Raw genomic sequence first — 27,082 nt, forward strand, 5'->3', positions numbered from 1 at the left:
CTGCATTTTTATATTCAGTAATATTCTTCAAAATGGGATACTAGTAACACGATATGATTCGGAATATCCACAACAGTAACAACCAAAGCTGTGTAAAAACACTGCACCTCCAAAGTGCTCTCAATCACCACCAGCTGGCAATTTTTTCAAAGGGCACCAGGTATTTTTTCAGCTGGCTAAAAACGCTTTGGAGGACACATGTTAACTGAATATTCATCGTTAGGCATAAGGCCTATTAAGCCCCATTCGCACGGGACTAGTATTATCTGGGGACCTCTGGTGATTTGTAATAATTGCAGAGAATGTCTGATCTTAATCCTGTGCGAATCGGCCTTGTCTGTAATTTGTAAAGTAAAAATTCCCCCGCAAATTACCTACATATTTCGGCGAACACCGAGGTCCTGTGATAATAGTAGTCCCGTGCGAATCGACATCTCTGATTTGGCCAGGATTAGGCGGATCGTATATAATTTTTGCAAGCTTTTTTTCTTCCTGTGAGCATTTCTATCTTTATCTTTCACGAAGAATAAAGTCTGCATTCATAATGCGCACCGTTATGAATTCCCTTGCAGCCGCACGGATTATAGCCTACTTTCACTTTAGAATGAGTATCAATTTGGGAGTAAACTGATTGAATGGTGTGTTTAATATTAACATCAATACTGTTCTTAATGAAAAACAGAACAGTATAGTACAATGACAAGCTTGTTTAAATTAGTTTTGAAACTGAATCTTCCACCGTATATTGTCAGCTTCTCACTCGTGATAAATGAAATCTGATTCCTGCCGCTGGTCTGTGCTCAGTTTATGGCATCTGTTCGCTAACTGAACGTAATTGTTTATTTATTAGGCTACTGTAAAATAATCAAAACGATATCGATGCCTGTTTATGGTTTCATACCGCTATATATATAACGAATTCTTGACATCATATCCGGGAGAAGTCAGTAAATTCAAGTAAAATCACAGGCTTTGCTGATCCCGTGCGAATGCGCCATGCAAAACTCAGATGTGGGGGAGTAATTTCTAAATCACAGAGGTCCCTAGATAATACTAATCCTGTGTGAATAGTGCTTTAGTGTCTTTTGCATTTTTCCAATATACAGGAGCCAAACCTGATAAGAGTCTAGATGATTACACAGCGTTACGTAATTCACGTAGTTGTAACTCATGGGCAAAAATGAGATTACAATACTGAGTAAATGCTCTCTGCACATAGTATACGTTCATGAAATACTTTCATTTCAAGCCCACTAAATCCCAGCCCATTCAGAAGTACCAATAAGGGGGTAGAAACCTAGCCTGACAAAAATGATAAATTTAAAGGTAACCGTCAGACGGACTTAGAGGCTTTTGCATCTGAAGCTTCATATTTAGCAGGGGAAAAGAGATTGATTCTTGTTCTGAAAACAAAACGACTGTCAAATTCATTAACTTCTTGCTTTATTGCTTGTAATGTTCTGCATGCCATATTTTCAAGAGTTAACTTATCACTTTTGATAATTAGGGCCCAAGCCCTGAAAGGGCGCAGAGCCCTATTGTTCTTCTAAGGATTATTATTATTAGGGCCCAAGCCCTGAAAGGGCGCAGAGCCCTATTGTTCTTCTAAGGATTATTATTAGGGCCCAAGCCCTGAAAGGGCGCAGAGCCCTATTGTTCTTCTAAGGATTATTAGGGCCCAAGCCCTGAAAGGGCGCAGAGCCCTATTGTTCTTCTAAGGATTATTTTTTTTTTTCTTTGTTATTAGGGCCCAAGCCCTGAAAGGGCGCAGAGCCCTATTGTTCTTCTAAGGATTATTATTATTATTATTATTATTATTATTATTATTATTATTATTATTATTATTATTATTATTATTTTAACCCGACTATTTGGGCATTTTGGGGGCCCTTCCCATGCTCGAAAACTCTTGAAACTTTGCACACGCATCAGAATGCGCGGCCATCAGGGCCGGGCTGAGGCTGGGACCCGGGCGTGGCAGGGGGGCTCGACAGCGCCCCCTAAAGTGGGGTCTGAAAACGGGGTCTATAAATCAAACACACTTTCACGTACACATATGAAACTCGGTACACATATAGAGTTCATCGGGCCGAACAACTTTCGTGCTCTAAGTTATGTGTCAGCCCAACAGGAAGTGAGCTATTATGGGTTGTTCGGAAAACGCACGCTGTGGAATTTGCGATACTCCTCCTAGACGATTCACCCGATCAGCACCAAACTCGGTCAGCATGAAGTCAAGACACTGAGGATGCTAAATTGCAAGCAACTTTTTGATACCTCGAACGGTTTGGCCGTGGCGAAGAGACAAATTTATGGCGAGAAAAGGGAAACAGGAAGTGTGTTATAACTTTTGCATACATTAATTCATTTTGATGAAACTTCAGCTGTGTGTTCGTTGTAAGAGGCCGATCACATGGATATGACTTTTGTGAGTCAAAGTTATAGCGCCACCAACTGGCAGCAGGAAGTGTGTCACTTTTGTCCAAAGTGGGGGGGTTAGTTTTATCTACATTCACCAAACTCGGTATATATATTGTACATTTCGAGCCGGACAACTTTCTAATTTACAGTCATTAGCTCTGACCAACAGGAAGTCAGATAATTTGGTTGGAAGATAACAAGAAGTGGCAAAGCGAGCTCTGAGTTTTTACCTTCTCCTCAAAAGCGATTCATTCAATCTCCTCCAAACTCGGACAACATGAAGTAAATATACAGAAGATGCTAAAATGCGAACGGTTATTGGATATCTCAAACGGTGGTCCCGTAGCAAAAGCCTAAAAAACACAAAATAAGAACACAAGTGCCTGGTTCATAAATAAGGCTATACTCCCACCTGCTGGTTATTCTCTATATCACACTGTTTTTTTTTGTTTTGTTTTTCAACACTTATGCTCTCACTTAAATGACCAGTAGAGGGCAATATTGTATAAGTTTTCAAGCAAAAAAACCTTACCTCTGTGTGTGTGTGTGAATGGTTTTCTAGCCTGGTGGGGACTTAAACCTGAATGCACACAGACTCATGGGGACTTCCCAATGGGTACAAAAGCTTATAAATCAAACAGAATGAGTTCTTTTGAAAAGGTGAAAATGCAGAAAGTTGTGTGATGGGTTGGTTTAGGGGTAGGAGCAGTGTATGAGGACAGAATATATGGTTTGTACAGCATAAAAACCATTACATCTATGGTGAGTCCCCAGAAAAAGATAGTGAACCAGACATGAGTGTGTGTGTGTGTGTGTGTGTGTGTGTGTGTGTGTGTGAGAGGGGCAGGGGCAGGGGTGGGGGGGTGAAGGGGGGTGTTGTGGATGGGGGGATGGGCTGAGCTGATTTGAGTTGCCTGCAGCATACTTCAGCATTACTACTGTGTGTGTGTGTGTGTGTGTGTGTTGTTCTAGCCTGGTGGGGACTTCAACCTGAATGCACACAGACTCATGGGGACACATGTCACTGTAGGGGCCTAAATTGAGGTCCCAATGGGTACAAAAGCTTATAAATCATACAGAATGAGTTCTTTTGAAAATGTAAAAATGCAGAAAGTTTTGTGAAATGGGTAGGTTTAGGGGTAGGGGCAGGAGGACAGAATATATGGTTTGTAAAGCATAAAAACCATTACGTCTATGAGTCCCCAGAAAGATAGTGAACCAGACATGAGTGTGTGTGTGTGTGTGTGTGTGTGTGTGTGTGTGTGTGTGCGTGTGCGCTAAAAAGATTACCTCTCAATGCTGTGCTTTGGCCTGCATTAAAGGATAAAACATATTATTCTGGGTTTGAATAAAAAAATAAATGTATAAAACCAGTTTATTTGTAGGGCATTGACAATATTGTTTTATATAATTAGTTAAATAATTGTGTTAATACAAATAATTATTAAACATATAAATATTTAAAAAAATTACTAACAAAGGAAAAAACACATTTAATTGTCTTTTTCAACAAAAAGTAATTGGTGTGTGTAACTTAAAAATGAGAAGATTAATGTTTAAGGACAAAAATGAGAACCAATGAGCTACCGGTATATAGAATAACCAGAAGTTGGAAGTGTAGCCTTATTTAGTAACCAGGTTGGATATGTCCTAGGGAACACTGTTTTGAAGATAAAACTATTGTTGTTATTGCAAAACAGCGTTTTCAGACAGTGAAATAAAAACAATGTTCTCTCACTGTTTAGATTTTGTGTCTGTCATTCCCCCTCCCCCTCCCTCTCCCTCTCTTAGGATCACTATGTGTGTGTGTGTGTGTGTGTGTGTGTGTGTGTGTGTGTGTGTGTGTGTGTGTGTGTGTGTGTGTGTGTGTGTGTGTGTGTGTGTGTGTGTGTGTGTGTGTGTGTGTGTGTGTGTGTGTGTGTGTGGAGGGGGTCTCTCTCACTCTGTGTGTGTGTCACCTTTTCTCTTGTGTTTTCATAATTTAACCCTTTCATATCATAGGCTATCACAAATATCTATCACTTTATTGTGAAAAATAAGTAAAAAACAAAAACATATATTATATCTTTAATTAAATACTGGTCTTCTGAATTTACAAAATTTTGAGCTGCAAAAAATATATTTGCACATAATTGAAAGTGATGTCCCAATACTTTTAATTGTTTTCTATAACATGGGCTTTAAAGAAGGTCATGTGCTGTGTTTGCAAAGATCACGTATGACACCTCTTTAAACTAATTATTTAATGATAAAATAATTCCATAAATTTTATGCACGCATATTACTCTTACCTGACACTGATATTAAAATCATTGTTGCGGTCTCTGTGATTTGGCTTAATTTATTTTTAAGAGAAGTGTAAGGATAATACAACTTCAGCATTTGGACAGTATTCTGCACTCATTTGAAATTGACATTTGACATCATCTGACATAAAATTAATGAATAAAATGTAATTGATCTCAGAGATGTGAGTGTTGTGGTTCCTGGTCATAGCAGCACCAGTTGCTGCAGTTAATGAGGTGAATTCAATTGACTTTGACATAGTCCCTTTATTTATTTTTTCCCATATTAAATGCCTATTGGCCTGCTGTGCACAGTTAAGCTGATGCCACCGGGGTGGCGGTGCCACCGGCTTGGGCCCGTCATCGCTGCTCGCAGCTTTAATTATTTATTATTTTTTTACGCGACTATTTGGGCATTTTTGGGGCCCTTCCCATGCTCGAAAACTCTTGAAACTTTGCACACGCATCAGAATGCGCGGCCATCAGGCCCAGGCTGAGGCTGGGACCCGGGCGTGGCAGGGGGGCTCGACAGCGCCCCCTAAAGTGGTGTCTGAAAACGGGGTCTATAAATCAAACACACTTGCACGTACACATATGAAACTCGGTACACATATAGAGCTCATCGGGCCGAACAACTTTCGTGCTCTAAGTTATGCGTCAGCACAACAGGAAGTGAGCTATTATGGGTTGTTTGGAAAACGCATGCTGTGGAATTTGCGATACTCCTCCTAGACGATTCACCCGATCAGCACCAAACTCGGTCAGCATAAAGTGAAGACACTGAGGATGCTAAATTGCGAGCAACTTTTTGATATCTCAAACGGTTTGGCCGTGGCGAAGAGACGAATTTATGGCGAGAAAAGGGAAACAGGAAGTGTGTAATAACTTCTGCATACATTAATTCATTTTGATTAAACTTCAGCTGTGTGTTCGTTGTAAGAGGCCGATCACATGGATATGACTTTTGTGAGTCAAAGTTATAGCGCCACCAACTGGCAGCAGGAAGTGTCACTTTTGTCCAAAGAGGAGGGTTAGTTTTATCTACATTCACCAAACTCGGTATATATATAGTACTTTTCGAGCCGGACAACTTTCTAATTTACAGTCATTAGCTCTGACTAACAGGAAGTCAGATAATTTGGTTGGAAGATAACACAAAGTGGAAAGCGAGCTCTGAGTTTTTACCTTCTCCTCAAAAGCGATTCATTCAATCTCCTCCAAACTCGGACAACATGAAGTAAATATACAGAAGATGCTAAAATGCGAACGGTTATTGGATATCTCAAACGGTGTTCCCGTAGCAAAAGCCTAAAAAACACAAAATAGGGACACACGTGCCTGGTTCATAAATAAGGCTATACTCCCACCTGCTGGTTATTCTATATAGCACACTGGCTGTTTTTCTGTTTTTTCAACACTTATGCTCTCCCTTAAATTACCAGTAGAGGGCAATATTGTATAAGTTTTCAAGCAAAAAACCTTGCCTCTCTGGGTGTGTGAATGGTTTTCTAACCTGGTGGGGACTTAAACCTGAATGCACACAGACTCATTGGGACTTCCCAATGGGTACAAAAGCTTATAAATCAGACAGAATGAGTTCTTTTGAAGAAAGTTTTGTGTGATGGGTAGGTTTAGGGGCAGGAGCAGGATGACAGAATATATGGTTTGTACAGCATAAAAACCATTACATCTATGAGTCCCCAGAAAGATAGTGAACCAGACATGAGTGTGTGTGTATGTGTGTGTGTTTGTGGGTGGGTGTGTGTGTGTGTTGTGGATGGTGGATGGGCTTAACTGATAAGAGTTGCCTGCAGCATACTTCAGCATTACTACTGTGTGTGTGTGTTCGTGTGTGCGTGCGTGCGTGTGTGTGTGTTCTTTTTTCTAGCCTGGTGGGGACTTCAACCTGAATGCACACATACTCATGGGGACACGTGTCACTGATTTCTACAGTGTGTGTGTGTGTGTGTGTGTGTGAGCCACTCTTCTGTCTAAAAAGATTACCTCTCAATGCTGTGCTCTGGCCTGCATTCAAGGATAAAAAAAATTATTCTGGGTTTGAATAAAAAAATGAATGTATAAAACCAGTTTATTTGTAGGGCATTGACAATATTGTTTTATATAATTAGTTAAATAATTGTGTTAATACAAATAATTATTAATAAAAAATATAAATATAAAAAAACATTACTAACAAAAGAAAAAACCCATTTAATTGTCTTAAAAAAAAAAAAAAAAAGTAGTGTGTGTAACTTAAAAAATGAGAAGATTAATGCCTTTTGTTTAAGGACAAAAATGAGAACCAATGAGCTACCGGTATATAGAATAACCAGAAGGTGGAAGTTTAGCCTTATTTAGTAACCAGGTTGGACATGTCCAAGGGAACACTGTTTTGAAGATAAAACTATTGTTGTTATTGCAGAACAGTGTTTTCAGACAGTGAAATAAAAACAATGATCTCTCACTGTTTAGATTTTGTGTCTGTCATTCCCCTCCCCCCTCACTCTCCCTCTCTCAGGATCACTCTATGTGTGTGTGTGTGTGGAGGGGGTCTCTCTCACTCTGTGTGTGTCGCCTTGTTTCTTGTTTTTTTCATAATTTAACCCTTTCATATCATAGGCTATCAGCAATATCTATCACTTTATTGTGAAAAATAAGTTTAAAAAATGTATTATATATATATATATATATATAAAACACTGGTCTTCTGAACTTACAATATTTTGAGCTGCAAAAAATGCATTTGCACATAATTGAAAGTGACCTATTATATCCTAATACTTTTAATTGTTTTCTATAACATGGGCTTTAAAGAAGGTCATGTGCTGTGTTTGCAAAGATCACGTATGACACCTCTTTAAACTAATTATTTATTGATAGAATTCAAATGGATTAAAAAAAATAATTTCACATGATCTTATAAAAGTGGCTGTTTATAATAAACTTCTATAAATGATATGCACGCATATTACTCTTACCTGACACTGATATTATAATCATTGTTGCTGTCTCTGTGATTTGGCTTAATTTATTTTTAAGAGAAGTGTAAGGATAATACAACTTCAGCATTTGGACAGTATTCTGCACTCATTTTGAAATTGACATTTGACATCATCTGACATAAAATTAATGAATAAAATGTAATTGATCTCAGAGATGTGACTGTTGGCGTTCCTGGTCATAGCAGCACCAGTTGCTGCAGTTAATGAGGTGAATTCAAATGACTTTGACATAGTCCCATTACTTATTTTTCCCCATATTAAATGCCTATTGCCTGCTGTGCACAGTTAAGCTGATGCCACCGGGGTGGCGGTGCCACCGGCTTGGGCCCGCCATCGCTGCTCGCAGCTTTAATTTGTTATTATTATTATTTATTATTATTTTTTTACGCGACTATTTGGGCATTTTTGGGGCCCTTCCCATGCTCGAAAACTCTTGAAACTTTGCACACGCATCAGATTGCGCGGCCATCAGGGCCGGGCTGAGGCTGGGACCCGGGCGTGGCAGTGGGGCTCGACAGCGCCCCCTAAAGTGGGGTCTGAAAACGGGGTCTATAAATCAAACACACTTGCACGTACATATATGAAACTCGGTACACATATAGAGCTCATCGGGCCGAACAACTTTCGTGCTCTAAGTTAAGCGTCAGCCCAACAGGAAGTGAGCTATTATGGGTTGTTCGGAAAACGCATGCTGTGGAATTTGCGATACTCCTCCTAGACGATTCACCCGATCAGCACCAAACTCGGTCAGCATGAAGTCAAGACACTGAGGATGCCAAATTGCGAGCAACTTTTTGATATCTCAAACGGTTTGGCCGTGGCGAAGAGACGAATTTATGGCGAGAAAAGGGAAACAGGAAGTGTGTTATAACTTTTGCATACATTAATTCATTTTGATGAAACGTCAGCTGTGTGTTCGTTATAAGAGGCCGATCACATGGATATGACTTTTGTGAGTCAAAGTTATAGCGCCACCAACTGGCAGTGGGAAGTGTCACTTTTGTCCAAAGCGGGGGGTTAGTTTTATCTACATTCACCAAACTCGGTATATATATTGTACTTTTCGAGCCGGACAACTTTCTAATTTACAGTCATTAGCTCTGACCAACAAGAAGTCAGATAATTTGGTTGGAAGATAACACAAAGTGGAAAGCGAGCTCTGAGTTTTTACCTTCTCCTCAAAAGCGATTCATTCAATCTCCTCCAAACTCGGACAACATGAAGTAAATATACAGAAGATGCTAAAATGCGAACGGTTATTGGATATCTCAAACGGTGTTCCCGTAGCAAAAGCCTAAAAAACACAAAATAAGCACACAAGTGCCTGGTTCATAAATAAGGCTATACTCCCACCTGCTGGTTATTCTATATATCACACTGGCTGTTTTTCTGTTTTTTTTTCCTGTTTTTTCAACACTTATACTCTCCCTTAAATGACCAGTAGAGGGCAATATTGTATAAGTTTTCAAGCAAAAAAACCTTGCCTGTGTGTGTGTGTGTGTGAATGGTTTTCTAGCCTGGTGGGGACTTAAACCTGAATGCACATAGACTCATGGGGACTTCCCAATGGGTACAAAAGCTTATAAATCAGACAGAATGAGTTCTTTTGAGGAAAGTTTTGTGTGATGGGTAGGTTTAGGGGCAGGAGCAGTGTAGGATGACAGAATATATGGTTTGTACAGCATAAAAACCATTACGTCTATGAGTCCCCAGAAAGATAGTGAACCAGACATGAGTGTGTGTGTATGTGTGTGTGTTTGTGGGTGGGTGTGTGTGTTGTGGATGGGGGATGGGCTTAACTGATAAGAGTTGCCTGCAGCATACTTCAGCATTACTACTGTGTGTGTGTGTGTGTGTGTGTGTGTGTGTGTGTGTGTGTGTGTGTGTGTGTGTGTGTGTGTTCTTTTTTCTAGCCTGGTGGGGACTTCAACCTGAATGCACACAGACTCATGGGGACACGTGTCACTGATTTCTACAGTGTGTGTGTGTGTGTGTGTGTGTGTGTGTGTGTGTGTGTGTGTGTGAGCCACTCTTCTGTCTAAAAAGATTACCTCTCAATGCTGTGCTTTGGCCTGCATTAAAGGATAAAACATTTTATTCTGGGTTTGAATAAAAAAATTAATGTATAAAACCAGTTTATTTGTAGGGAATTGACAATATTGTTTTATATAATTAGTTAAATAATTGTGTTAATACAAATAATTATTAATAGAAAAATATAAATATAAAAAAACATTACTAACAAAAGAAAAAAACACATTTAATTGTCTTTTGAAACTTTTCCCCACAGTTTAGACTTTACTATTATTGTTTTGCGGAAAATCATGTTTAATCTAAATCTCACTTTGCCTCTCTCTCTCTCTCTCTCTCTCTCTCTCTCTCTCTCTCTCTCTCTCTCTCTCTCTCTCTCTCTCTCTCTCTCTGTGTGTGTGTGTGTGTGTGTGTGTGTGTGTGTGTGTGTTTGTAGGGGGATGGTGCCAGCTTCATTTTGATTGTGAAAAGATTAGCTCATTGCTGTGTGCTTTGGCAAGCATTAAAGGATAAAAAAATATATTATTCTGGGTTACAATAAAATTATAGAACCAGTTAATTTGTAACAATAGAAAAAACACATTTGAGTTTCCTTTTCAAACAATGAAGTTTGTGTAACCTAAAAATAAGCAGATTAATGCCTTTTATTTGTGGACGAAAATGAGAGCAAATGATATAGAATAACAAGAAGGTGGGAGTGTAGCCTTAGTTATGAACCAGGTTGGATATGTCCTTGAGAACACCGTTTTGAAGATAAAACTATTGTTATTGCAAAACAGTGTTTCCAGACAGTGAAGAAAAAAAAAAAACTTTCTCCCACTGTTTAGATTATTTTTTTTTTGTTTGTTTCAAATCTTGTTTCTTTCGGAATTAGACTCTGTCTCTCTGTCTGTCGTTCCCCTCCCCCCTCACTCTCCCTCTCTGAGTTTCACTCTGTTTGGGTTGTTTGTGTGTGTGTGTGTGTGTGTGTGTGTGTGTGTGTGTGTGTGTGTGTGTGTGTGTGTGTCACCTTGTCTCTTGATTGTCATAATTTAAACCTTCATATCACAAATAACTATCACTTTAGTGTGAAAAATAAGTTTAAAAAAAACACAAAATATACTATATCTTTAATTAAATACTGGCCTTTTGAACTTACAACATTTTGAGCTGCAAAATATACATTTGCACATAATTGAAAGTGACCCATTATATCCTAATACATTAAAAAAAAAAAATCTATATTTAAATTTCATAATAGGTGTGGCTTGTGGTCATAGGGGTACCAGCTGCTGTGATACATGTGGCATATTAGAGCAATTTTCAAATATTCTCCAGTTTAAATGCATATTGCCTGTCGTGCACATTCTCAGCAGTATAAAAACATGCTGCATGTTTTAGAGAGATCGTCTTTGACCAGTAAATATGGCATATTCAGATGACTTTGATATCGTTATTTTAAATTTAATTACATTTAAACATTTAAAAGTGGCTGTTTATAATACACTTCCATAAAATGTATGCAGGCATATTCCTCTTACCTGACACTGATATTAAAATAATTTTTGCGGTTTCTGTGATTTTGCTTTATTTTTTATTTTTTTATTTTAAAAAAATATTGAATGCCACACATATTGAAATAAAAACAAGCATGCTTTTTGCTGCATAAAATTGGTGAACAATCACAAGCTACGGTAGGTCAAAAACACATAAAGAGAAGTGTAAGGATAATACAACTTCAGCATTTGGACAGTATTCTGCACTCATTTTGAAATTGACATTTGACATCATCTGACAAAAAATTAATGAATAAAATGTAATTGATCTCAGTGATGTGAGTGTTGTGGTTCCTGGTCATAGCAGCACCAGTTGCTGCAGTTAATGAGGTGAATTCAAATGACTTTGACATAGTCCCTTTATTTATTTTTTCCCATATTAAATGCCTATTGCCTGCTGTGCACAGTTAAGCTGATGCCACCGGGGTGGCGGTGCCACCGGCTTGGGCCCGTCATCGCTGCTCGCAGCTTTAATTATTATTATTATTATTTATTATTATTTTTTTTACCGACTATTTGGGCATTTTTGGGGCCTTTCCCGTGCTCGAAAACTCTTGAAACTTTGCACACGCATCAGAATGCGCGGCCATCAGGGCCGGGCTGAGGCTGGGACCCGGGCGTGGCAGGGGGGCTCGACAGCGCCCCCTTGAATGCGAGATTTAACTTGGTCCATTAATAAAAAACGCTTTCACGTATATATATGAAACTTGGTACACATATAGAGCTCATTGGGCCAAACAACGATAGTGCTCATAGTTGTACGTCAGCCAAACAGGAAGTGAGCTATTATGGCTTGTTTGAAAACGCATGCTGTGGAATTTGCGATACTCCTCCTAGACGATTGATCCGATCAGCACCAAACTCGGTCAGCATGAAGTCAAGACACTGAGGATGCCAAATTGCGAGCGACTTTCTGATATCTCAAACGGTTAGGCCGTAGCGAAGAGATGAATTTATGGCGAGAAAAGGCAAACAGGAAGTGTGTTATAACTTTTGCATACATTAATTCATTTTGATGAAACTTCAGCTGTGTGTTCGTTGTAAGAGGCCGATCACATGGATATGACTTTTGTGAGTCAAAGTTATAGCGCCACCAACTGGCAGCAGGAAGTGTGTCACTTTCAAAATTGCTTTAAATCCCCATCTTATTTTCACCCGATTTAGTTCAAACTTCATCATTATAATGTCAAAACATGGCAGATATAGACATATGAATGGATTCCTGATTCTTGAAATACTGTTGTCATGGCAACGTGTCAAAGTCTAATAATCTTTTTAGGTGTTTTTGACACTCTCCCTTAAATGACCAGTAGAGGGCAATATTGTATAAGCTTTCAAGCAAAAAAAAACTTGCCTCTGTGTGTGTGTGTGTTTTTCTAGCCTGTTGGGGACTTAAACCTGAATGCACACAGACTCATGAGGACTCGTGTCACTGTAGGGACCTAAACTGAGGTCCCAATGGGTACAGAAGCTTATAAATCAAACAGAATGAGTTCTTTTGAAAATGTAAAAATGCAGAAAGTTGTGTGATGGGTAGGTTTTAGGGGTAGGAGCAGTGTAGGAGGACAGAATATATGGTTGTTACAGCATAAAAACCATTACGTCTATGCTGAGTCCCCAAAAAGATAGTGAACCAGACGTGTGTGTGTGTGTGTGTGTGTGTGTGTGTGTGTGTGTGTGTGTGTGTGTGTGTGTGTGTGTGTGTGTGTGTGTGTGTGTGTGTTTGTGTGTGTGTGTGTGTGTGTGTGTGTGGAGAGAGAGGGAGGGGGGCTGATTTCTACCTTCAGCTTACTACAGTGTGTGTGTGTGTGTGTGTGTGTGTGTGTGTGTGTGTGTGTGTGTGTGTGTGTGTGGAGAGAAAGGGAGGGGGGCTGATTTCTACCTGCAGCTTACTACAGTGTGTGTGTGTGTGTGTGTGTGTGTGTGTGTGTGTGTGTGTGTGTGTGTGTGTGTGTGTGTGTGTGTGAGTGGTTTTCTAGCCTGTTGGGGACTTCAACCTGAATGCACACAGACTCATTGGGACTCGTGTCACTGTAGGGACCTAAACTGAGGTCCCAATGGGTACAGAAGCTTATGAATCATACAGAATGAGTTCTTTTGACAATGTAAAAATGCAGAAAGTTTTGTGTGATGGATAGGTTTAGGGGCAGTGTAGCAGGACAGAATATATGGTTTGTACAGCATAAAAACCATTACGTCTATGAGTCCCCAGAAAGATAGTGAACCAGACATGAGTGTACGTATGCAAGTGTGTGTGTATGTGTGTGTGTGTGGAGGGGGGGATGGGCTGAGCTGATAAGGGCTGCCTGCAGCATTACTACTGTGTGTGTGTGTGTGTGTGTGTGTGTGTGTGTGTGTGTGTGTGTGTGTGTGTGTGTGTGTGTGTGTGGAGAGGGTCTCTCTCACTCTGTGTGTGTGTCACCTTGTCTCTTGTTTTTTTCATAATTTAACCCTTTCATATCATAGGCTATCACAAATATCTATCACTTTATTGTGAAAAATAAGTAAAAAACTAAAACATATATTATATCTGTAATTAAATACTGGTCTTCTGAACTTACAAAATTTTAAGCTGCAAAAAATACATTTGCACATAATTGAAAGTGATATCCTAATACTTTTAATTGTTTTCTATAACATGGGCTTTAAAGAAGGTCATGCGCTGTGTTTGCAAAGATCACGTATGACACCCCCATTAAACTAATTATTTATTGATAGAATTCAAATGGATAAAAAAATAATTTCGCATGATTTTATAAAAGTGGCTGTTTATAATAAACTTCCATAAATTATATGCACGCATATTACTCTTACCTGACACTGATATTAAAATCATTGTTGCGGTCTCTGTGATTTGGCTTAATTTATTTTTAAGAGAAGTGTAAGGATAATACAACTTCAGCATTTGGACAGTATTCTGCACTCACTTTGAAATTAACATTTGACATCATCTGACATTAAAATTAATGAATAAAATGTAACTGATCTCAGAGATGTGACTGTTGGCGTTCCTGGTCATAGCAGCACCAGTTGCTGCAGTTAATGAGGTGAATTCAAATGACTTTGACATAGTCCCTTTATTTATTTTTCCCATATTAAATGCCTATTGCCTGCTGTGCACAGTTAAGCTGATGCCACCGGGGTGGCGGTGCCCCCGGCTTGGGCCCGTCATCGCTGCTCGCAGCTTTAATTATTATTATTATTATTATTATTATTATCTTTTCGCCTTTTGGGCATTTTTGGGGCACTTAACGTGCTCGAAAACTCTTGAAACTTTGCACACGCATCGGAATGCGCGGCCAACAGGGTCTGGCAGAGGCCTTTGACCCGGGCGTGGCAGGGGGGCTCAACAGCGCCCCCTTGAAAAACTGGGTCTATATATTAAACACACTTGCACGTACATGTATGAAACTCGGTACACTTATAGATCTCATCGGGCCAAGCAACTTCCGCACTCATAGTCATAAGCGTCGCCCAACAGGAAGTGAGCTATTATGGGTTGTTCGGAAAACGCATGCTGTGGAATTTGCGATACTCCTCCTAGACGATTCACCCGATCAGCACCAAACTCGGTCAGCATGAAGTCAAGACACTGAGGATGCTAAATTGCGAGCAACTTTTTGATATCTCAAACGGTTTGGCCGTGGCGAAGAGACAAATTTATGGCGAGAAAAGGGAAACAGGAAGTGTGTTATAACTTTTGCATACATTAATTCATTTTGATGAAACTTCAGCTGTGTGTTCGTTGTAAGAAGCCGATCACATGGATATGACTTTTGTGAGTCAAAGTTATAGCGCCACCAACTGGCAGCAGGAAGTGTGTCACTTTTGTCCAAAATGGGGGGGTTAGTTTTATCTGCAGTCACCAAACTCGGGATATATATTGTACATTTCGAGCCGGACAACTTTCTAATTTACAGTCATTAGCTCTGACCAACAGGAAGTCAGATAATTTGGTTGGAAGATAACAAAAAGTTGAAAACGAGCTCTGAGTTTTTACCTTCTCCTCAAAAGGGGATTCATTCAATCTCCTTCAAACTCGGACGACATGAAGTAAATATACAGAAGATGCTAAAATGCGAACGGTTATTGGATATCTCAAACGGTGTTCCCTTAGCAGAAGACTAAAAAACACAAAAGAGAGACACAAGTAACTGGTTCATAAATAAGGCTATACTCCCACCTGCTGGTTATTCTATATATCACACAGTTTTTTTTTTTTTTTTTTTCAACACTTATGCTCTCCCTTAAATGACCAGTAGAGTGCAATATTGTATAAGTTTTCAAGCAAAAAACCTTGCCTCTGTGTGTGTGTGTGAATGGTTTTCTAACCTGGTGGGGACTTAAACCTGAATGCACACAGACTCATGGGGACTTCCCAATGGGTACAAAAGCTTATAAATCAGACAGAATGAGTTCTTTTGAAAATGTAAAAATGCAGAAAGTTTTGTGTGATGGGTAGGTTTAGGGGTAGGAGCTGTGTAGGAGGACAGAATATGGTTTGTACAGCATAAAAACCATTATGTCTATGGTGAGTCCCCAAATAGATAGTGAACCAGACATGAGTGTGTGTGTGTGGGGGGTGGGGGTGGATGGGCTGAACTGATAAGAGTTGCCTGCAGCAAACTTTAGCATTACTAGTGTGTGTGTGTGTGTGTGTGTGTGTGTGTGTGTGTGTGTGTGTGTGTGTGTGTGTGTGTGTGTGTTCTTTTTTCTAGCCTGGTGGGGACTTCAACCTGAATGCACACAGACTCATTGGGACACGTGTCACTGGTTTCTACAGTGTGTGTGTGTGTGTGTGTGTGTGTGTGTGTGTGTGTGTGTGTGTGTGTGTGTGTGTGGAGAGGGTCTCTCTCACTCTGTGTGTGTGTCACCTTGTCTCTTGTTTTTTTCATAATTTAACCCTTTCATATCATAGGCTATCACAAATATCTATCACTTTATTGTGAAAAATAAGTAAAAAACTAAAACATATATTATATCTGTAATTAAATACTGGTCTTCTGAACTTACAAAATTTTAAGCTGCAAAAAATACATTTGCACATAATTGAAAGTGATATCCTAATACTTTTAATTGTTTTCTATAACATGGGCTTTAAAGAAGGTCATGCGCTGTGTTTGCAAAGATCACGTATGACACCCCCATTAAACTAATTATTTATTGATAGAATTCAAATGGATAAAAAAATAATTTCGCATGATTTTATAAAAGTGGCTGTTTATAATAAACTTCCATAAATTATATGCACGCATATTACTCTTACCTGACACTGATATTAAAATCATTGTTGCGGTCTCTGTGATTTGGCTTAATTTATTTTTAAGAGAAGTGTAAGGATAATACAACTTCAGCATTTGGACAGTATTCTGCACTCACTTTGAAATTAACATTTGACATCATCTGACATTAAAATTAATGAATAAAATGTAATTGATCTCAGAGATGTGACTGTTGGCGTTCCTGGTCATAGCAGCACCAGTTGCTGCAGTTAATGAGGTGAATTCAAATGACTTTGACATAGTCCCTTTATTTATTTTTCCCATATTAAATGCCTATTGCCTGCTGTGCACAGTTAAGCTGATGCCACCGGGGTGGCGGTGCCCCCGGCTTGGGCCCGTCATCGCTGCTCGCAGCTTTAATTAGGGCCCAAGCCCTGAAAGGGCGCAGAGCCCTATTGTTCTTCTAAGGGTTTTTATTATTATTATTATATATTATTATTTTTTTTACCGACTATTTGGGCATTTTTGGGGCCTTTCCCATGCTCGAAAACTCTTGAAACTTTGCACACGCATCAGAATGCGCGGCCATCAGGGCCGGGCTGAGGCTGGGACCCGGGCGTGGCAGGGGGGCTCGACAGCGCCCCCTAAAGTGGGGTCTGAAAACGGGCTCTATAAATCAAACACACTTGCACGTACATATATGAAACTCGGTACACATATAGAGCTCATCGGGCCGAACAACTTTCGTGCTCTAAGTTATGCGTCAGCCCAACAGGAAGTGAGCTATTATGGGTTGTTCGGAAAACGCATGCTCTGGAATTTGCGATACTCCTCCTAGACGATTCACCCGATCAGCACCAAACTCGGTCAGCATGAAGTCAAGACACTGAGGATGCTAAATTGCGAGCAACTTTTTGATATCTCAAACGGTTTGGCCGTGGCAAAGAGATGAATTTATGGCGAGAAAAGGGAAACAGGAAGTGTGTTATAACTTCTGCATACATTAATTCATTTTGATGAAACTTCAGCTGTGTGTTCGTTGTAAGAGGCCGATCACATGGATATGACTTTTGTGAGTCACAGTTATAGCGCCACCAACTGGCAGCAGGAAGTGTGGCTTTTGTCCAAAGTGGGGGGTTAGTTTTATGTACATTCACCAAACTCGGTATATATATATTGTACATTTCGAGCCGGACAACTTTCTAATTTACAGTCATTAGCTCTGACCAACAGGAAGTCAGATAATTTGGTTGGAAGATAACAAGAAGTTGAAAACGAGCTCTGAGTTTTTACCTTCTCCTCAAAAGCGATTCATTCAATCTCCTCCAAACTCGGACAACATGAAGTAAATATACAGAAGATGCTAAAATGCGAACGGTTATTGGATATCTCAAATGGTTTTCCCTTAGCAAAAGCCTAAAAAAGACAAAATAAGCACACAAGTGCCTGGTTCATAAATAAGGCTATACTCCCACCTGCTGGTTATTCTATATATCACACTGTTTTTTTTGTGTGGTTTTTTTCAACACTTATGCTCTCCCTTAAATGACCAGTAGAGGGCAATATTGTATAAGTTTTCAAGCAAAAAAACTTGCCTGTGTGTGTGAGAATGGTTTTCTAGGCTGGTGGGGACTAAAACCTGAATGCACACAGACTCATGGGACTTCCCAATGGGTACAAAAGCTTATAAATCATACAGAATGAGTTCTTTTGAAAATGTGAAAATGCAGAAAGTTTTGTGTGATGGGTAGGTTTAGGGGCAGGAGCAGTGTAGGAGGACAGAATATATGGTTTGTACAGCATAAAAACCATTACGTCTATGGTGAGTCCCCAAATAGATAGTGAACCAGACGTGTGTGTGTGTGTGTGTGTGTTTGTGTGTGTGTGTGTGTGTGTGTGTGTGTGTGTGTGTGTTCTTTTTTCTAGCCTGGTGGGGACTTCAACCTGAATGCACACAGCCTCATGGGGACATGTGTCATTGATTTCTACAGTGTCTGTGTGTGTGTGTGTGTGTGTGGGGGGGGGGGGGGGGGGGTTGTTGTTGTGGATGGGGGATGGTGGATGGGCTTAACTGATAAGAGTTGCCTGCAGCATACTTCAGCATTCCTACTGTTTAGGGGTAGGAGCAGTGTAGGGGGACAGAATATATGGTTTGTACAGCATAAAAACCATTACGTCTATGGTGAGTCCCCAAAAAGATAGTGAACCAGATATGTGTGTGTGTGTGTGTGTGTGTGTGTGTGTGTGTGTGTGTGTGTGTGTGTGTGTGTGTGTGTGTGTGTGTGTGTGTGTGTGTGTGTCACTTTCTCTCGATGGTAATAATTGAACCCTAACATATCATAGGCTAATACAAATGTAAAAAAAAAATGAGTTTAAAAAAAAAAAAAAACTCTACAAATACCTTGAATTAAATACTGTAATAAATACAAAATGTTGCGCTGCAAAAGATAACTTTGCACATATTTGAAAATGACTTATATCCCATTACATTAGAATTCATCTATATTTAAATTACATCATGAGTGTGGCTTGAAACTTTTCCCCACCGTTTAGATTTTACTATTTTTGTTTTGTTGAAAATCATGTTTAATCTCTCTCTCTCTCTCTCTCTCTCTCTCTCTCTCTCTCTCTCTCTCTCTCTCTCTCTCTCTCTCTCTCTCTCTCTCTCTCTCTCTCTCTCTCTCTCTCTCTCTCTCTCTCTCTCTCTCTCTCTCAGTGTGTGTGTGTCTGTTTGTAGGGGGATGGTGCCAGCTTCATTTTGATTGTGTGAGTGTGTGTGTGTGTGTGTGTGTGTGGAGGGGATCTCTCTCACTCTTTGTGTGTGCCACCTTGTCTCTTGATTGTCATAATTTAAACCTTCATATCAGAGGCTATCACAAATAACTATCACTTTAGTGTGAAAAATATGTAAAAACAACAAAGAAAATACTATATCTTAATTAAACACTGGCCCTCTGAATTTACAAAATTTTGAGCTGCAAAAGATGCATTTGCACATAATTGAGAGTGACCCAATATATCCTAATGCATTAAAAAAAAATCTATATTTAAATTTCATAATAGGTGTGGCTTGTGGTCATAGTGGCACCAGCTGCTGTGATACATGTGGCATATTAGAGCAATTTTCAAATATTCTCCTGTTTATAAAGTTCTATAAATTTTATGCACGCATATTACTCTTACCTGACACTGATATTAAAATCATTGTTGTGGTCTCTGTGATTTGGCTTAATTTATTTTTAAGAGAAGTGTAAGGATAAAACAACTTCAGCATTTGGACAGTATTCTGCACTCATTTTGAAATTGACATTTGATATCATCTGACATAAAATTAATGAATAAAATGTAATTGATCTCATAGATGTGAGTGTTGTGGTTCCTGGTCATAGCAGCACCAGTTGCTGCAGTTAATGAGGTGAATTCAAATGACTTTGACATAGTCCCTTTATTTATTTTTCCCCATATTAAATGCCTATTGGCCTGCTGTGCACAGTTAAGCTGATGCCACCGGGGTGGCGGTGCCCCGGCTTGGGCCCGTCATCGCTGCTCGCAGCTTTAATTATTATTATTATTATTATTATTATTATCTTTTCGCCTTTTGGGCATTTTTGGGGCACTTAACGTGCTCGAAAACTCTTGAAACTTTGCACACGCATCGGAATGCGCGGCCAACAGGGTCTGGCAGAGGCCTTTGACCCGGGCGTGGCAGGGGGGCTCAACAGCGCCCCCTTGAAAAACTGGGTCTATATATTAAACACACTTGCACGTACATGTATGAAACTCGGTACACTTATAGATCTCATCGGGCCAAGCAACTTCCGCACTCATAGTCATAAGCGTCGCCCAACAGGAAGTGAGCTATTATGGGTTGTTCGGAAAACGCATGCTGTGGAATTTGCGATACTCCTCCTAGACGATTCACCCGATCAGCACCAAACTCGGTCAGCATGAAGTCAAGACACTGAGGATGCTAAATTGCGAGCAACTTTTTGATATCTCAAACGGTTTGGCCGTGGCGAAGAGACAAATTTATGGCGAGAAAAGGGAAACAGGAAGTGTGTTATAACTTTTGCATACATTAATTCATTTTGATGAAACTTCAGCTGTGTGTTCGTTGTAAGAAGCCGATCACATGGATATGACTTTTGTGAGTCAAAGTTATAGCGCCACCAACTGGCAGCAGGAAGTGTGTCACTTTTGTCCAAAATGGGGGGGTTAGTTTTATCTGCAGTCACCAAACTCGGGATATATATTGTACATTTCGAGCCGGACAACTTTCTAATTTACAGTCATTAGCTCTGACCAACAGGAAGTCAGATAATTTGGTTGGAAGATAACAAAAAGTTGAAAACGAGCTCTGAGTTTTTACCTTCTCCTCAAAAGGGGATTCATTCAATCTCCTTCAAACTCGGACGACATGAAGTAAATATACAGAAGATGCTAAAATGCGAACGGTTATTGGATATCTCAAACGGTGTTCCCTTAGCAGAAGACTAAAAAACACAAAAGAGAGACACAAGTAACTGGTTCATAAATAAGGCTATACTCCCACCTGCTGGTTATTCTATATATCACACAGTTTTTTTTTTTTTTTTTTTCAACACTTATGCTCTCCCTTAAATGACCAGTAGAGTGCAATATTGTATAAGTTTTCAAGCAAAAAACCTTGCCTCTGTGTGTGTGTGTGAATGGTTTTCTAACCTGGTGGGGACTTAAACCTGAATGCACACAGACTCATGGGGACTTCCCAATGGGTACAAAAGCTTATAAATCAGACAGAATGAGTTCTTTTGAAAATGTAAAAATGCAGAAAGTTTTGTGTGATGGGTAGGTTTAGGGGTAGGAGCTGTGTAGGAGGACAGAATATGGTTTGTACAGCATAAAAACCATTATGTCTATGGTGAGTCCCCAAATAGATAGTGAACCAGACATGAGTGTGTGTGTGTGGGGGGTGGGGGTGGATGGGCTGAACTGATAAGAGTTGCCTGCAGCAAACTTTAGCATTACTAGTGTGTGTGTGTGTGTGTGTGTGTGTGTGTGTGTGTGTGTGTGTGTGTGTGTGTGTGTGTGTGTGTGTGTGTGTTCTTTTTTCTAGCCTGGTGGGGACTTCAACCTGAATGCACACAGACTCATTGGGACACGTGTCACTGGTTTCTACAGTGTGTGTGTGTGTGTGTGTGTGTGTGTGTGTGTGTGTGTGTGTGTGTGTGTGTGTGAGAGAGCCACTCTTCTGTCTAAAAAGATTACCTCTCAATGCTGTGCTTTGGCCTGCATTAAAGGATTAAACATATTATTCTGGGTTTGAATAAAAAAATTCATGTATAAAACCAGTTTATTTGTAGGGCATTGACAATATTGTTTTATATAATTAGTTAAATAATTGTGTTAATACAAATAATTATTAATAAAAAAAATATAAATATTTAAAAAAACATTACTAACAAAAGAAAAAACACATTTAATTGTCTTTAAAAAGAAAAGGAAAAAAAAGTAGTGTGTGTAACTTAAAAAAATGAGAAGATTAATGCCTTTTGTTTAAGGACAAAAATGAGAACCAATGAGCTACCGGCATATAGAATAACCAGAAGGTGGGAGTGTAGCCTTATTTAGTAACCAGGTTGGATATGTCCTAGGGAACACTGTTTTGAAGATAAAAATATTGTTGTTATTGCAAAACAGTGTTTTTCAGACAGTGAAATAAAAACAATGTTCTCTCACTGTTTAGATTTTGTGTCTGTCATTCCCCCCCCCCCCCCCCCCCCTTCTCTCTCAGGATCACTCTGTGTGTGTGTGTGTGTGTGTGTGTGTGTGTGTGTGGAGGGGGTCTCTCTCACTCTGTGTATGTCGCCTTGTTTCTTGTTTTTCATAATTTAACCCTTTCATATCATAGGCTATCAGCAATATCTATCACTTTATTGTGAAAAATAAGTTTAAAAAATGTATTATATATATATAACACTGGTCTTCTGAACTTACAATATTTTGAGCTGCAAAAAATACATTTGCACATAATTGAAAGTGATACCCTAATACTTTTAATTGTTTTCTATAACATGGGCTTTAAAGAAGGTCATGTGCTGTGTTTGCAAAGATCACGTATGACACCTCTTTAAACTAATTATTTATTGATTAAAATTCAAATGGATAAAAAAATATAATTTCACATGATCTTATAAAAGTGGCTGTTTATAATAAACCTCTATAAATTTTATGCACGCATATTACTCTTACCTGACACTGATATTAAAATCATTGTTGCGGTCTCTGTGATTTGGCTTAATTTATTTTTAAGAGAAGTGTAAGGATAATACAACTTCAGCATTTGGACAGTATTCTGCACTCATTTTGAAATTGACATTAGACATCATCTGACATAAAATTAAAGAATAAAATGTAATTGATCTCATAGATGTGAGTGTTGTGGTTCCTGGTCATAGCAGCACCAGTTGCTGCAGTTAATGAGGTGAATTCAAATGACTTTGACATAGTCCCTTTATTTATTTTTTTCCCATATTAAATGCCTATTGCCTGCTGTGCACAGTTAAGCTGATGCCACCGGGGTGGCGGTGCCCCCGGCTTGGGCCCGTCATCGCTGCTCGCAGCTTTAATTTAAAGATTATAATTTTATTTGACTACACTATACTTTATATTACTTTATTTTACTTTTAATAAATAAATAATTCTGAATTGTTGATGGTGGGCCCATATGCCTAGTACACACGTGTGCTTTCTTATTGTGTAGCTAAATCAATGTGTTTTATTACAGGACCCATGTTTCAGTGCTTTGCTGCAGTACTCGTATGATAACCGAGCGTTCGTGGGCTGTGACCCTCCAGTGAGTCTACAGGCCTCGTCAAGGTTTGATTTGTTTTGTCACATTACAGAACTAGTCATGTCTTTTTATTTGTGTAGGTCAGGACTAAATGATCTCATCTCTTAATGCTGTTAATGTTTTTACAGGATTCTTTCAGAAGAAACCTAGAACTCACTGGCCTGAACTTGGACCAGCAAAGAGTTGTGATAATTGTTCAAAGATTGTTTTGTGTTTAATAAATAATGGATCTGTCATCTAGCCACTTTTTGCTTATTCCTAATTCCCAGCACAAGTAGTTCTGACTAAACCTCCTAGGATTTGTTCATCGTGCCTCTGGCTAAATGGGGCAGTATTGAGGCAGTGCACTGTGAGAACCAGTGTTTATTTCTTTTTCTGTTCCTTGAAATGTTTATTAAAATTATTTCAGCAATCATTCATTTTAGGTGTTTTTGCCGCTGGGTTCCATCTGTTCCTTACTTCCAGGAAGTTACGTTTTTACATTTAGTTGTCTGACTGACAGGTTTGGTGATTTTTAACATTATTGAGACTCAAGATTATTAATACGGTTATGTCCATCTGAACAACATCTAAAGAATATGACGGGCAAATCTGTATACAGATGTGCTCAAGGTTATCAGAGATTTGATGGCACCAACTTTAAAAACATCTACCAATTTAACGATTAGATCTTCAATTAAACGTGGGGCCCATGCTTTTATGTACACGGGGAAAGAGTCCTTCTTACACTATTCAGTGCACTAAAGACTCCATTTAAAAACTGCTTTATGAGCAAACAGCTCATCTCTTACTGATTTTACAGCTTGTCATCTACCTTTCAAGATATATATTGTAATACTGTCATCAGCAGCCCTTTTTTAATAGTTGTTTTTGAGGCCCTAAGTGAGAAGACGGATCTCAAAATCATAGGCACTGCTTTAAAGGGTTCAAATATGCAAATGATGAAAGATGAAAGAATTTGGATGACCTGAAGGATTTTTCTGAAAAACATTGGGCAGTTTAACTGTTAACAGGACAAACAAGGGAATCAACAGCCGTGGATCATGATGCAGTATTAAGAATCAAGGGTTCATAAACTTTTTTTATAGTCAAGACTTTTTTTTTTAAAGTAAAATCTGATTCAGGCAATACTAAATAAAAAATAACTCATTTTGTATGATTCCACTATCGTTAAAATTAACATTTTCCAAGAGCAAATTTTGAATTTTTTTAAATTGAGCACAACTGTATATATAAATGTCTGCATTTGATTGGTAGGGTCTGTTAACGTGACATCTGTTATAACATTTTGTGGGATCAAATCAAATGTCATTAAGTGATCATTATTTTCCAGCTGATGGTCATAATTATGGTAGCTCACTGGGGAAAGTCAAGTGATTGAAACAAATGAACCTTGCACTTCACATATATGTGTAGTCAACACTGCTTGTCTAGTCACATTTATATAGCACTTTATACAATACAGATCAATTTAGAACAACTTTACAGTCATAAACAGCATCAACAACAGCAAATCAAAACAGTATCAAATCATGTTGAAAAATTCTTCAATGAGGAAACAATACATCCACTTCTAATTACTAAAAAGCCTCTAGAGAAGAAAATATAGCGCCATTATTCAGCTCAATTCAATTCCTACCGTGTTCTCATCCAATAATTACAAAAAATAGTGGGAGCTTTAAATTCTACGGCTCGGTTACGCAATTACCATGCGCAAAATATGTTTTTATTTGGGATTTTTAGTCATGTTAAATCAAGGTCTGTTAAATAATCTCATGATATACCTCAGCTATGATCAACTAAACTGAATGCTTAAACATGGAGGAAGATATAATATTTAGCAACTGCTCTCTTGCACAATGTATTTACAAATAATATGATTTACAACTGTTAGTCCCGACATAAAGGCATTGCTAATAGTGTGCCAAATTAATATTTTGTATATTAATATTTTGTCTCGCTGTCGAATAAGCACAACCATCGACTACAGGTCATTTTTAGAAACTTCCCTGAGAAATGTGAAATCGCTCTATTTCTCAGGTGGACCTTAAAAAGAATACATTTTGTCATCACTAATTAAAGCAATGCTTTTCTCTATGACTGGTTGAAAACTCAAGTACAGGGTATTTGCAGCATTCCCACACCCAACACACACACACTTCCAGACTGTATATTTTATGGTTCTTTGAAACTTGCCAAAGGCAAAATAAAAAAACAACTCAAGATTTCTCCTTTGCATGCCATCTCAGGTGTCTCTTTAAGTGTGCCGACAGGATAAATCTCTGACCACAGTGATCACATTTAAAGGGCATCGCTCCAGCATGATAGATTACAGGAGTTTTGAAATTGCACACTTGCGCCATTTTCTTGTCATTTTGAGGACTTTGGCTTGATTTCTCGCCCACATGAATTTTCATGTGACTTGTTAGGTTTCCTTGATGTCTGAAATTATTCCCACACTGATGGCACGTGAAAGGCCTCTCTCCGAAATGGCATATTATGTGTTTCTTCAGGTCTCCTTTGCGTGTGAAGCTCTTTTCACACTGTGTGCATGTGAAAGGCTTGTTTCCGTTGTGAATTAACAAGTGATTCTGGAGGTTGATTTTCTGCGTGTAACTCTTTCCACACTGAAGGCACGTGTACGGCCTCTCGCTGTGGATTGTCATGTGATCCTTAAGGTCTTCTTTAGATTTGTAGCTCGTTCCACAATGTGGGCATCCAAACGATTTTACTTGGCCTCTTTTTGAGTTTTCCCCAGTTGTGAAGCTTTGAGACTCCTGATTTTTCTCCACTTCATTCTGATCTTGACTTTCCTCCTCCACTTCCACTTCAATCTGGTCTAAAATAAACAAGTTAATAATCAATTCAAGAGTAACAATGGTGGAAGATGATGAATAACCCTCATATGGACTGCAGATAAAAAGTCACTATTGTCATTTGCATGCTAAAGGCTTCAAACGATGGTAAACAAATACACACAACAATCATTTGATTTTTTATTTTTTTTCTATTCAGGATCGGACACCAACCTCTTTGCTCTTCAGTTTGTTCTTCTTTCACTCTGAATGGTTCTAGTTCATTCAGATCCACAATCTCCACTTTAATAAACTCCATCGTCACGCAGATCTCGGTCGATAAACCTCTGGCTTTTCCTGTTCGTTTTGAAGCGATCATGATCGAGATGATGATGATGATGATGATGATGGTCAAACCGAGAGGAAATAAAAGGCACAATACATTATTCTGTTACGGGTAAATGTAACTCAGAAATTAAGATTTCTGCTAAAAGACGCCATCGACACGTCACATAAATGCATTTTAAATACAATCAATAACAACCAACATTCGTTTAAGCATTACTAAAAACAAAACGGTTTTAGTAGCATTGCCAGGTTGTTTAAACAAAAAAAGTGAAGAACTTTGAACGTTTTGTATACAGATGAAAACAAACCTTTTATCCAGCGGACATTAGAGAAGGCGCGGGCGCAGGCTTATGACGTCACACGAAGACACCGCCGTTCAGAGAATCAAAATAAAAGTCTCCAGTATTAAAATATGTATCGTTAAAATTTAAAAAACGTTCAAAGTTGTTTAAAAATGTCATTATATTTTTTAAATTTGATGTAACTACTGCCCTGTTCCTGCCTTGCTGTCTTCTTTTAAAAACAACTTCTTCACACATATAATTTAATTTCTTAGAGATATGCTGTACAAAAATGAACACATGTATTATGATAGTTATTGCGCAAGGGTT

At 38.8% G+C, this 27,082-nt stretch overlaps 2 protein-coding genes across 3 annotated transcripts in view; one reads left to right on the top strand and one right to left on the bottom strand.

The window, feature by feature from the left end:
* mov10l1 (Mov10 like RNA helicase 1) overlaps positions 1-23,568 on the top strand; it is a 96,484-nt gene extending 72,916 nt beyond the window's left edge. For both annotated transcript variants that reach the window (XM_067452172.1, XM_067452173.1), the window contains 2 exons: positions 23,263-23,354; positions 23,457-23,568. In XM_067452172.1, the coding sequence (XP_067308273.1) occupies positions 23,263-23,354; positions 23,457-23,478 (114 nt within the window). In that variant the 3' untranslated portion in view covers positions 23,479-23,568. The remainder of the gene's footprint in view (positions 1-23,262; positions 23,355-23,456) is intronic.
* A 796-nt stretch (positions 23,569-24,364) lies between these two features.
* LOC137089635 (gastrula zinc finger protein XlCGF7.1) lies at positions 24,365-26,846 on the bottom strand. Its single transcript, XM_067453206.1, has 3 exons — positions 26,780-26,846; positions 26,358-26,480; positions 24,365-26,167 (listed from the first exon to the last, which is right to left on the bottom strand). Exons 2-3 carry the CDS (start codon positions 26,440-26,442, stop codon positions 25,548-25,550), a joined length of 705 nt encoding a protein of 234 aa, XP_067309307.1. The 5' UTR covers positions 26,443-26,480; positions 26,780-26,846; the 3' UTR covers positions 24,365-25,547.
* Between the last annotated feature and the right edge of the window lie 236 nt (positions 26,847-27,082).

Source organism: Pseudorasbora parva, chromosome 9, assembly GCF_024679245.1.
Source record: "Pseudorasbora parva isolate DD20220531a chromosome 9, ASM2467924v1, whole genome shotgun sequence".
In the NCBI taxonomy this organism is placed as follows: Eukaryota; Metazoa; Chordata; class Actinopteri; order Cypriniformes; family Gobionidae; genus Pseudorasbora; species Pseudorasbora parva.

Coding starts and splice junctions, on each gene's coding strand:
- LOC137089635 (XM_067453206.1), bottom strand. CDS start 26,442: ATGGAGTTTATTAAAGTGGAGATTGTGGATCTGAATGAACTAGAACCA. Junction 26,168..26,357: donor ACAAACTGAAGAGCAAAGAG/GTTGGTGTCCGA, acceptor TGTTTATTTTAG/ACCAGATTGAAGTGGAAGTG.